Source organism: Podarcis gaigeae (assembly GCF_964106915.1).
Source record: "Podarcis gaigeae genome assembly, chromosome: 1".
NCBI classification, from domain to species: Eukaryota; Metazoa; Chordata; class Lepidosauria; order Squamata; family Lacertidae; genus Podarcis; species Podarcis gaigeae.
Genome location: NC_139678.1, coordinates 115,572,537 through 115,585,596, shown reverse-complemented (window position 1 = coordinate 115,585,596; position 13,060 = coordinate 115,572,537). Strand labels below are relative to the sequence as shown.

The 13,060-nt window shown below is 41.2% G+C and overlaps 1 protein-coding gene across 4 annotated transcripts in view; it reads right to left on the bottom strand.

The window, feature by feature from the left end:
• Positions 1-276: 276 nt before the first annotated feature.
• LNPK (lunapark, ER junction formation factor) overlaps positions 277-13,060 on the bottom strand; it is a 41,019-nt gene continuing 28,235 nt past the window's right edge. For all 4 annotated transcript variants that reach the window (XM_083712061.1, XM_083712063.1, XM_083712062.1 and 1 more), the window contains 5 exons: positions 12,225-12,449; positions 7,139-7,244; positions 5,645-5,715; positions 2,764-2,934; positions 277-1,248 (listed from right to left, as the gene is read on the bottom strand). In XM_083712061.1, the coding sequence (XP_083568187.1) occupies positions 1,052-1,248; positions 2,764-2,934; positions 5,645-5,715; positions 7,139-7,244; positions 12,225-12,449 (770 nt within the window). In that variant the 3' untranslated portion in view covers positions 277-1,051. The remainder of the gene's footprint in view (positions 1,249-2,763; positions 2,935-5,644; positions 5,716-7,138; positions 7,245-12,224; positions 12,450-13,060) is intronic.

Below are 13,060 nucleotides of genomic sequence, written 5' to 3'. Positions count from 1 at the left end.
GACCTTCTTAGATTTACATAACACCATTATGTGCTGTCGGCCTATTCTCCAGGCATGTGTTCATAATGAAGTCTGCTGATGCACTGACCAGTTCTCAGACGTTGTGAAAACCACCAAGCTTGAAAGGTTCACCAAGCCTGAAGAGGTCTGGTTAAGTGCCAAAGAAATAATCCAGTACTCAGAAAGAGAAATCAAAGTAAATGCTTATATAGAAATAGTAACATGTACATGAATCTGGACTGTCTAAAGCTTAAAAGAACATGCAAAACAAGTACATAATGCTACAGTCTTTATTTTCCTTTAACAAAATACACAAAATTCACTTTTATAGTCATTATTGTACAGGTATAAATAATGCGCAGTATTCAAGTACAGTCAAGTGCGGATATTCCTACGCTTTATGTAAACACAAACTAGCTTTCTATTTCACATGCTGTTAGCTCATCTGTGTATATAGCCCCTAAAGGATATATCATACTTTGGACAACCCTTTAACAACTTGCTTTCTCTCAAAGGAAAATAAAAAAGGGTTAGGAGTGACTAAGTTTTAGTTGTATTGACACTTTCGTACTGCTTATGATAAATACCTAAGCACCATTTCTCCTGTAAACATCTAGATATTCAAAATTCATTCAATACCTAAATATTAACACCCCCCCCCAAAAAACCCCTAAGTTTACTAAACCAAGAATTACACATCATTTTAGTTATTTATAGCACTCTTTGTTCAATAACCAAATAATACTATATTTTAAATCACTTGTATGTAAAATACTCCATTTAGGCATTTTTAGGTTGTCTTTTTAGAAAGTATGCAAAACAAAAAAAGGAAGCTGTGCTTGGGTTTGACTTCAGCTAACTGGCACATTCTGAAGTGCTTTAACTTGCCCACACTCTTGCAACAAAATACCTCGTAGTACACTTAGCTTCAACATACAGTGGCAGTCTGAGCTCATGAGAGTGGCGACATTGCAGCTTTTGAAAGCAATCCACCTGGGGGGGGGGGGGAAAGTAACAGCTGAAAGAGCGTAGCTAAAAATAATTAGGCACTTTATTCTTCTGCTAGTGGTTCTTGTCGTTGGGAAGCTGGAACAGCAAACTCGGAGTTTGTGGTGGCGGTTTTGGCTTCGCTTCCTGGTTGCTCTTCAGCCGCTACCCCAACTACGTCACGGCTTTGGTCTTCAACAGTCAAAGCTTGGTCATCTTCCTGGTTTGTCTCAGTAAGTTGGGTGGCTTCTTCTAAAGGGTCTGCATGAGACACGAAGTTTGATTACACTGATCATGTGATTAATTTCTGAGGAAAATAGCAGCTTGTGGAATGTCAGGTTCACACAACTGATCCTTCCTTTCCCTCCTCCCCTCTGTAGGCCTTGAGAAGCCTCTCTGAAGACATCTCTGAGGCCTCTCTGAAGACATCAGGACAGTATACAATAAATGGTGGGCTGTGTCATACAGGGCTGAGGTGGGAAGGGAATTTTGATTCCTCCCCTTTCCCACATCCTTTTGTGCCCCCTAAAAATCTACTTTTGGGGTCTGGGGGATTCTCTGGAAGAGGGTGGGATGAGGTGTTGCAGGGGGAGGGGGGAAGTTGGCAAACATCAGCCTCCTCCCCACTTCTCCTAGTCAGATCCCTCTATTAAGATTGCTCTTTTGTTCATGGAAGGTAAAATCCGGATACACTGTGCTTTATTTTGCTTTCTTTTATTATGGGTAGCCTTGGAGACCTGTTACCAGGCAGAAAGGGTTATAAAAATAAAAGGGAAATTGATAACAGTTTGCATCAAATTGTAGAAGGTTACAAAGGTTTTCCACCATAAACCTTGTCATGCATGGGCATTACATGCCATATTTGTTCATCTAAGAGCACTTGGTGGTGTGATCATTTCTGGATATGCTCTCAAGAAACTTCTCTGTTTAGAGCCACCTACAAAAAGATACTTTTACTTATAACAAAATACTTTTAAGGAAATAAATACAGAGTGATAGTCTAAGCTACATTCTTAGAATGTGGCATGCTCTTGTTAGCTGAACACAAGATGCTTACTGTATTTTCAAGCCTATAAACCATCTCAAAAGGAACTTTCTTAAATTAAAGTTGACAATTTGTCTTTGAACTACCCATTATTTTATTTTATTTTTTAAAAAAAGCCAAGTCAGTTTTACTAGATTTTCCTGCCCTGGGGAAAACAGCAAAACCAGCTTAACGAACAAAGGCAGGAACTTAAACCCCACCTCAACCCAATGACCTGGGGAAAACAATGAAATCTAACCATTCTGTGATCCAAATCCTTTAATTACACAGTGTAAATGCTAATATTGATACTATAAAAAACCCCAAAAGTAGAAGAACAAGGGCTTTGTAAACAAAGAAAATTTAAGAGACTGATAGTCTTGCTAGATAGGATGGAAAGAATCTATTTTACAAAAAGAAACTGAATTAAGTTTGGATTCTACTAAAGCTGGGGGGGCAGGACTGGCTAAAAACATCCTTGGCAGCCAACTCTGAAAAACCAGCAAGGCAAAATATACCACAGGATGACCCAAGATCATCCTATTCTTAGGAAATTAAGATAAAAAAAGATTTTCTGCACGTGAGATATAGTATCGTGGTTGCTTTTGACTATGAGCAACACTCTTTCTGTCATATATAGCAAACATCCACTGGCAAGATTGAATAAACAGCACTGCAAGGAAAAGCAAAATGCTTCAAATCCAATCGGCCTAATTACATTTTCTGGCAAATGTAGAGGACTTAATGCACACCTTCAGCCATTTGATTCTCTTCTAACTTTTCTTCCTCCGACTGCAGCGCTTCAGTCGTGTTCTGTACCTCTGTAGGCTGCTTCTTTTCAGCACTGAAATCTGGAAGTCGTGGAGCTTGAGGTCTTGTTTTTCTTGCAGGATTCAGGAAGAAGCAGTAGGCACACCTAAATGCTGCACAAAAGTTTAATACAAGTGTATCCAGTTAGCTCACTGAACCGTAATGTGCTAACAGTGCAATGGCTGCAAGACTCTGAAGCATTAACTTGGAAAGGAAGAACCGCAAACTGATTTTTGTAGAAGCGGCACTGCACACTCTCACCTTCTCCCATTATCAATGACAACAAAGAAGAGTTGCTTTCTTACAGTAGGGCAAGTCTTTTCTCGGATTTGAAATTTCTGGTTTTTCAAAAATCAAAGAAACATAAGAGTTGGAAGGAACCCCAAGGGTCATCTAGTCCAACCCCCTGCAATGCAGGAGTCTCAACGCACAGACCCCCGTCCAATTTGAAACCATCTGGGAACCTGCTTAGCTTTCCAAAAGTGTCAGACGTTCCATTGCTGCACCACTAGGAGGGTTATAATTTGGGTCTTCTGTTCAAAATTCTATGTGCATGTTCTTTTCTTTCACATTAAATTAATGCATAGGAGGCAAAAAAGACTGGAGAAGCTATACGTTTAAGGCAACATTTCTCTTATTTATTATTGCAACTTCTGCAGCCTTCCTTTCCTACAAGGAGCTCAAGGCAGTGTACATGGTTAATCTCCTATTTTATCCTCACATTTTTATCAGTAGTACTCCTCACTTCTGCCTCCCACTGGCTCCAGCCATGGTGAAAGGTACAGGGAGGAAAACATACAGGCTGCTGCAGCTGTAATTTATTTCACCATGTGGAAGTTGTGTAATAGGGAGTGCTGGTGAGGGTGGATATGCTTTGGGACGTAACAACAACACTGAAGAGGGGTGGAGGGCAGAGGGATAGGCCCAAACACCTGGTGCTTGGTTTGTGGCTCCTTTGGCAACAGCAACTATCACCTGTTCCTTGCAGGTCAACACCACTGCTTGTTCCTTGCTTACCTCGATCCACAAATTTGGGAAGAATGCCGTGCTAAAAATCAGGGGGGGGGGGGGGAGAGACGGATAGCAACCCTGCATGACAGGGTGTTCCCCTGAGTTTGGGAGCCTAGGTCTTAAGCAGTGAAAGCTTCACAGGACAAGTGCATCAATCCATTTTAACTATATTTCAACTATGGGCAGAAGTGCAAAAAGTGAAAGGCGTGACCTCTCTAACTTGCATTTCGTGGGTTGTATCCAATGTTGTGTGAGCATAATTCTGCTTGTGCAACAGAACTTTCCCTTCCTCTCCCCATGCTGCTACCCCGCCCCCCACAAATGCTCCAGGAGTCCTCCAGCTCTCTGGGGCAGATTTTGAAGACATGTTGGGGATTGCAGAAGAGGAGAGGTTCCACTGAGCAGGACAGCAGTGTTGGATACGACCCTTGACTTTTAAGTGAACATTCAAAAACGGGAATGAGAAATTGGTTCTTACTCAAATGTTTTGCATCACTCTTTGTAACTGACTCAAGTCAGTTGAGAGTTTGTATTCTGAAAGAGAAAATATTCAGAAAAACTGCTTTCTTCCTTGCCAACCCTATGCCGTTGGCTGAAGTCTGAAGAATCACCACTTCAACAGAGAGACATGATCCCATTTTGTTTTCTTTGCAGGTCGTTTAGTGCGTGTATGAATGGGGGGGCAATCTATGCATGCAGATTTTGAACAGGCAAATTTAAGGATCAAAGTCACTGGTGTTACAAAAATTGCAATCCGTTTCCAAGAATGCACATTGTGGGTTTCTATAGGCAGGTGTAACAGTTTACATAGCAACCGGAGAGGGAAGGGAGAGAGAAAGAGGCATCCCACTGTATACTTCTGGAAAAGAGCTCAAAAGCTCTCACCCTCATGCAGACACAAATCAAAGTGTCACAACACTCAGGCAAACAACAGCCTATAAAATTTAGGCTACGTATCCAGTATAAACTTTCTGCTATTTATATGCAGTATGGCTACTGCCTCATGAATCGAGATCAATTTAGCTGGGGGCGGTGGGGAGGGGAGAGCCATTCAGGAGAGATTAAACCAAACTTTGACCACACATGCATAATACAGGGCTTGGGCAGTAAATGTATTAGCCCTCTGATAATACAAGATCACATGAAATGAATGGGTTAAGCTGCCTCTCAGAGTCATGCCCAAATGTCTTGAGATAATTTCTCTCACATTACTGGCAGATTGATTTTTGTTTGCCGAGAGGCGGCAAAATAAACATCTGTGTTCAATGAAGAGCTGTGCCAGTCTTAAGTTATTGTCAGCCGTAAAACTCAAGAATAGCCCCCGGAGTTTGTTCCCACTTCATCTCCAATGTCTCCCACAGGTTTCTCTGTTACGATAAATTTTGTTGAAGTTCTGGTAAAGTGAGGACCCAGATTTAAAAACAAAAACAAAAACCTATTAGGGTGCAGTTTCCTAGCCAAGTGCAATCTCGAAAGCATGCAGAGAAAGCAGCTTATTTCTACAGCTCACTTTTGCACACATGTTCCTTGACCTGCATACTACAGAACTTTTTTTTTAAGGATAATGGATTCTAAACGGTACACACAAATGAATACCATAGCATATTATAAGTACACAAAACTGAATACAAAAAAAGAGTTATGAGTACTTAAGCTTATAGATTTTAATGGCTCTGGCACTTTTAGGACACACTCCAATACAGAGTTAAGCAAGAACCAATATATTACATTCTGTAAATGCCTGAACGGACAATGGTGGCCAGGGAGACAGGAGGCTTTTTCAAGAAGCAGAATATATGCATTTGTTCTTACCGATATATTCAAATTCCTCCTTCAAAGCCATTCCATTATGCGAGGAACACTGTTGGCATATAAGTGCATATCTAAAAAAGATGAGATCAGAGGTTAAAAACATTGGTTTAGCCACTTAATTTTAGTCATTAATATAATTTAGTTGTACTATACTGGATCACTTCAAAAGGACTTGCACACTAGAAAGGGGGCATGAAACTCAGAATTAAAATGGCACAAGCCCTTTTACACATATACACCTCCCACACACAGTTTAAATGCATGGAGCGGGGAAGTGGACTGCTAATGCCCCTTTGGACATGATGTCCTGCAGTCTTGCCCACATGCCCGGTGCAACATCAGAAAAGGGGAGCCCAGGCTTCCTCTCTGCACCCCCACAATGTGTTTACTCTGCAGGCAGGCATCTGATAGCGTAACCCTATTATAAATTTATTTTCACAAACATACCACATTACTGCAAATTTAAAAGCTGCCAACTGAGTATTTTTAACTACACTGTGACTCGGCCACTTCAGACTCAAAAGATTTTGGCTATTTGGTTTAAAGCACCATCAATTTGAATTCAAATTACAGCTAGGTAAAGTTGGTAAAATTCAAAACGAGGCAAAGTAATCGAAGAAGAAAAAATAGGAGGCAGAATATCTGAAAAGCCCTAAACAACTTAGGACTTAAATATCTGAAAGACCACCTCCTTCCCCACAGACTGTCTCAGGTGCTGCAATTGGCAGTGAGGGCCCTCTTGGTAGTTCCTTCACCCTTAGAGAAGGGTGGTTGTGGCCCAGGAAAGGCATTCTCAGTAGTGGCCCCTAAGCTGTAAAATCCCCTCCCTACAAAGGTACATCTGGTACCTTCGTGGTACAGCTTCTGGAGAATGCTGAAGACATTAACCTGGCTTTTGACACCCGAGGTGCATATTTTTAGGATCCGCCTTATTTTTGTGATTTGTTTTAAGCAGTTTTTAATATTGTTTTTTAAATGTTTTAACCCACCCTGGGACCTGAGGGTAAAGGTTGGGTGAATGATAATAGCAGCTACAACTAATTCCTCCAGTAAAACAATGCTTTATGTAACTGATTTTATTCCAAGAACTGTCAGAAAGGCGCTTTAATTGACAGCCAATTAAAAGTGGGGTGATTAAGATTCTCTGAGCAGCGACTGCTCCAGCAGAAGAGTTCACATAAGTTATCAGAAAGCTACAGTATGACTACAATCCTATACTTGCTCACATGGAAGTAAGTTCCACTGAACCTGGTGGGGCTTAATTCTAAGTAGACATGTATAGGATTGCATGGTAAGCGCTCCTTTTCGCGTCACATTTATTACAAGCCCCTCTTTCTGGAAGGAGCAATGCTACCAAGAGGAAAAGCCATAGTGTGGGCTCCTCCCATCTGGGTTTGGGTTTCCGCAGTTACCAGAGTGATGCAAAGAAGAAACCGCAGGAGAAGCAACTCAGAGTTATAACTTCAGAATTGAAGATAATAAGTAACGTTTAACCTGTTCTGTGGACCATCTCCAACTAAGTATTCAACAATTCTATCCAATGCTCCCCTTTCTCGAGGAAGGATAGGTCTTGCCAACGGAGGTCCTGGAGGATGAAGACCTGGAAGACCAAAATGGGATTGATAGCAACCTACTGACTTATTAAACAGGAATAAGGACATTTGCTTCCAGTTTTGTATGTTACAAAATGGAATAAAAGCACCCTAACATGTATTAGAAATTGGCAATATATTCCTGTGCATTTCAACCCCATTATCATATTTAATTCCTTATGTCAGTTCCTCAGGGTTATTTTTCTTGCGAATGAAAATACCACATGTAACAGGGAAATTGCCACCTTCTGTGAAGACATATTTGGAAGGTTTTTTGCCTTCCTTGATAGCTGTTTACAGCAATGATATTGCCCTGAAGCTTCTTTCCCCTGAATGAAGTATGCCTCACTCTCTCAGGTCTGCCTGATAAACACATTCCCTGAAACATACTGGATTTGTCACTTAGCAATCTATAGCCTGTGCTTTGGTTCCCTCCAACCCAACCACGGAGCAGGCAAAACCTACTTTTTAACCTCTATTTAGGACCTTAGTCAAATTTTAGATTTGATATTTGAGACAAAACCAAGTGTCTATCTACACTGAGCACAGATTAACAGCACAAGCCTATACACGTCTACTCACAAGTAAGTCCCACAGAATTCAATGCAACTTACTCCCAGGTAAGTTTGTATAGGATTGCAACCTACACTTTTTATAGGGGCATGAACACTGTTGAGACTATTGTATTACTTTTTGATGTTCTTATTGCAATAGAAAACTAGCACGGGGCAGTGGTTGGAATGTTGACTAGAACCAGGCAAACCAAGCTTCAAATCCATATTCATCATGAAGCTCAATGGGTGGCCTTAAGGCTAGCTACTCTCTCAGCCTAAACTACCTGGCATGGAGGGCACATAATGGTTGTATAGAGAGGTCCCTGAAACACACAGGGAGGAGAGAAGGCTCTCTGCCTTCAATCATTATGGCCTGATTCACATAAACCACCGTTTTGCAATGTGTGAACCCTGCTACACAGCATCTTAACTATAGTTTTGCTTACTGCCAACAAATTACAGCATGAAGCCATGGTTTGTTGTTGGCTTAAAGGTAAAGGTAAAGGGATCCCTGACCTAATGGTCCAGTCGTGGCCGACTCTGGGGTTGCAACGCTCATCTCGCTTCATTGGCTGAGGGAGCCGGCGTATAGCTTCCAGGTCATGTGGCCAGCATGACTAAACCACTTCTGGCGAACCAGAGCAGCACACGGAAATGCCATTTACCTTCCCGCCAGAGCGGTACCTATTTATCTACTTGCACTTTGACGTGCTTTCAAACTGTTAGGTTGCAGGAGCAGGGACCGAGCAACGGGAGCTCACCCTGTCGTGGGGATTCAAACCGCCAACCCTCTGATCGGCAAGCCCTAGGCTCTGTGGTTTAACCCACAGCACCACCCACGTCCCTCGTTGTTGGCTTACAAACCCTTAAATGATGTGGCATTATGTGAGAGCACCTTTGCTTAACCATGGTTCGTTGGACCACCTCGCCCTCATTGCTCACCAAAGGTGCAAAGCAAGAGCAGCCAGAAAACAAACCAAGCTTTGAAGAAATGAGCTAAGGTTTGCTTGATCACCTATGGGACAACTTGCAGTTAAGCTGTTGTTTGTTAAATCAACCATGGTCTAGCATTAAGGGCAAACCAGACCTAAGACAGACATTCCAGCAGTTCCTATCTATATCATGATATTGTATAGGAAGTTTTGAACACTTGGACATTATATATATATATATTCCTTCTCCCTCCCCCCCCCCACAAAAAATATTATTCTGTGTGCTCAAATTCTCTCAGTAGCGTAGGACATATGAAGCTCCAGGTATTGATGGACACCATCAACACCAGCCAGCATGGAAGACTGGAGTGGCCACATATTGCTCTCCCTACTTTTAAAAGTGTGCCAAATTGTGAGTTGGAGACTGCAACATTCATTAAGCTTTCGGTTCTATCCTAATTATCAGGCATTTCAGATATTATTATTATTATTATTAATTGAATTTATATATAGTCGTACCTTGGAAGATGAACACAATTCATTTTGGAAGCCCGTTCAACTTCCAAAACATTCAGAAACCAAAGCACAGCTACTGATTGGCTGCAGGAAGCTCTGCAGCCAATCGGAAGATGTTTGGGTTCCAAAGAACATTCGCAAACCGGAACACTCACTTCCAGGTTTGTGGCATTCGGGAGCCAAAACGTCGGAGTACCAAGGCGTTCTGGATCCAAGGTACGACTTTACTGCCCTATACCCGGAGGTTTGGATGTGAAAATATACGCATTTTGCACAAGTAAATACGTGACCTAAACAATTACTTTAAACCAATTACATTTAAAGGGAACATCATTACAAATAAGAGAGCCTTGGGCTGGAATAAAACTGATTTTAAAAAAGGATTACATGCAAAACAATCCAATGTCACATATTAATATTTTCAGTATTATTAAGCATGCACACTTTGGAGGCAATCTCAGTTCAAAACAACCATAGGGCCCATGGTAAAAGGGCTGCCTCACTAATCTTAAAGAAGCCTGAAACCTAAGACCATGTGCCCCAAGAACCTCTCCAATTACTTGGCACACTAACAATTCTCAAACCACGCATCTTATTCCTCATGCTGATATGGACAAGAGTAATTAATATGAACATCAAAAGCAATCATTGTGGGCAGACTGGCCATTTCTGCAAAGCTTGGCAAACTCTCAACTACCTGCTGGTTATTAATTTTTAGACATATGGAAGCTCTGTGGTAATACATGTTAAATTGATTCTCTTCCACAAAGTATAATGTAATGAAAAAATGAATTATCTTTTCCAGTTTAAAGATAATTAAGTGCAGTCATATGCACTTCAGCTGATGTTTCTCACAAGACAGGAAGAAATCTGCATAGCAAGAAACTTGACTTTTATATTCTATCATGTTGCTTGGAACTTCTAAGTAAGTTGCACTTGAAAGACTACACTGAGAGACACTGAAATTCCTGCACCAACAATAAACTTCCATGTTTGTCATGACATTTAACAGTTTGCTACAGAACTGAATTAACAGAGGGCACTTGTTTTTTAATTAACATGTTACAGTTAAAAATTGCCACATTTGCCAATAACTCTAAATTAAAATAAGTAACCACCATTAATTACGGTTTAAAAAATGAATAATGAACCAAACATCTTGCGTCAAAGTGTGCAATACTATTTTTTCCCTCCCAAAAGCTATATAGCCTTCATATTTGCCTGAGATTGGTGAACACCTGCACTGCAGGGTCAAAATTTTAATACAAAACTGTAGTCATAATGCACACCCTTCTGAACTTTGGGAGACAGGTGTGAAGAGATTCTACACAGAAATATATCAGCCATCCTGTTGCCTGAGAGTCTTACGTGCAGCTGTTGCACTGAGCACTCTAAATTGCATATGGTCATTCAGGGTGAAGTAAGGCCCTCTCATGCATCATAGTCGTACCTAGGCTTTTGAATGGAATCCATTCCAGAAGTCCGTTTGACTTCCGAAAATGTTCAAAAACCAAGACGCAGCTTCCGATTGGCTGCAAGAGCTTCCTGCACTCATTAGAAGCCATGTCGGATGTTTGGCTTCCAAAAATAGTTCGCAAACCGGAACACTCACTTCCGGGTTTACGGCGTCCGGGAGCCAAAACGTTCGAGAACTAAGCTGTTCAAAAACCAAGGTACAGTGGTACCTCTCATTACAAACTTAATTCGTTCTGGAGGTCCGTTCTTAACATGAAACTGTTCTTAACTAGAGGCATGCTTTCACTAATGGGGCCCCTTCCTGCTGCTGCGTCGCTGGCACATGATTTGCGTTCTCATCCTGGGGCAAAGTTCTCAACTCGAGGTAACTCTTCCAGGTTAGCGGAGTTTGTAACCTGAAGCGTTTGTAACTTGAGGTACACTTTATCACTGTATCTAGTAGCCTGCTCTCCCTTGGAAGTCAAGACTCCAACTCCAACTCAACCTAAACCAGCATGGCAATGGTCAGGATTGATCAGGCTGCTGCAAGGTCATAAGTCCCTTGTTTTCTCCATCCCTAACACAACACCAGGGTTTGTGGTTGCAGAGGGAATTCCAAATAGGTAATCATTTTAATGCAAGGGAAAGCAGCAAATTAGACACAAGCTGAGTAAAAATTGCAGCTCCGACCTTCTCTCAGAATCTGACCCTCCTACCTGTAATTTCAACCCTAGGAGATTTGGAAGCAAAGGAAAGTGAGCAGGAAGCACACAATGACACACTGGGCACACATGAATATTTTTTTCATTAAGAGTTTGCTCACTACAGACTTTTACCACCCCATACACAACTGAACTGAAAAGTACATCTGTAAAACAGAAAATCAATCCAGCAATGAAAAAGTGCTTCTGAGTTTAGCTAGTAGTTTCAGCAGATAAAAATTAGAAGTAAAATGTTTCAACAAGGTAACTGATGTTAACTCTGCCCGTCCCCCGTTCATCAGCTTTCTACTTCAGAAAGCTCTGCTACCTAATACAAAACCTCTTTAGTTATTAAATATTTTATGTTTTAATCTTTGCAGCGTGAACTTTTGGGGGGAGGGCTTAGAATAAGCATTTGAATAAATGTCACAATGAAAGTTAAAAAATATGTCCAGGGCTTTGTAAGAAGCATGAATGAATTCCAAAAGTGTTTTCTTATATACCTGATTTATCTAAGTCTGGAGGCTTGACTAAACCAAGAACATAAAAAGGTATGCTATATTGTTGACTACAGAATACTGCAAAGTTTTATTACCATTTAAACAAAGAAGCCATAACAGTTAAATGAGCTCAGGCAATAGGTTTCAGTATCATAAGGTGCCAGCTGTAAAGAGTTATGGCTAATTGAATATGGAACTCCTGCTTAATCAGATAACGGCTCCTCTACTTCCAAACAAAATGCCATTTCCATACTGTCTGAAAATGGCCTGTTTTATTGGTAACCAGAGAAAATAATATAAACTGTAAACAACATTAAGTGCTCTGTTTACCCATTCCAGGCACGGGAGTGGCACGGGACCCGGGATGTCTCAGTAACACATTTGGCTGCAAGGGTGATGTAACAGATCTCTCAGGAGGTCCGCCCGGTGCCGAAATCTCTCTCTGCAAGCCAGGAGTTGGAGGCGCTGGGCTTGGTCCTTTTGGAGATCCCTGTTTTGGTGAAGCAGGGGTCGGGGGAGATACGTTGCCTCGCACTGGGGTCCGATGACGAAGTTCTGACAGAAGAGCCACACGTTAATGCTTCTTGTACCAAAACAACTCAAGACCTGGCATTGCTTTAAGTTAACCAAGGTAAAGGAAACATTTGTAAAGGCTACCCCACCCGTCCGCACACAAACCAGTTGAAGTGCAACAATACGTAGATCCGAGTTCTCAAATAGACCCTTTCTTGTAATTTGAGCCTACCATCTGGTTTCTAAACTCCCTCAGAAGTGGCTCTCACTTGAATGGCATTAATAAAACAGTTTAATTGCGTCTCTCAGCATTCTCTAACTAGCATAAAGGACCAGTTAATCTAGATTAGAATGTAAACAAATTAAATTATATTAGAACGTAAACAAAATGACCTCAAGGCCACTTATTAATTTTTCAAGCATTATCACACCATTCAGTCATTCTCAGGCTATTAAGAACCACAGCTATTTTGCACAAGTCCCACACCATTTTGTTCCTTTATAAAACATTACAATTTACTAAAGATTTGCATTTTCCAATAGGAAAATATGGAATGGGGGGTGTGTTTGCATGCACCACTTTCGCTGGTTCATGGCTAGGCTTCTGTTGGAAAGAGTTGGATAGGTGTGCAAAAAGAACAGACACCTAGTTA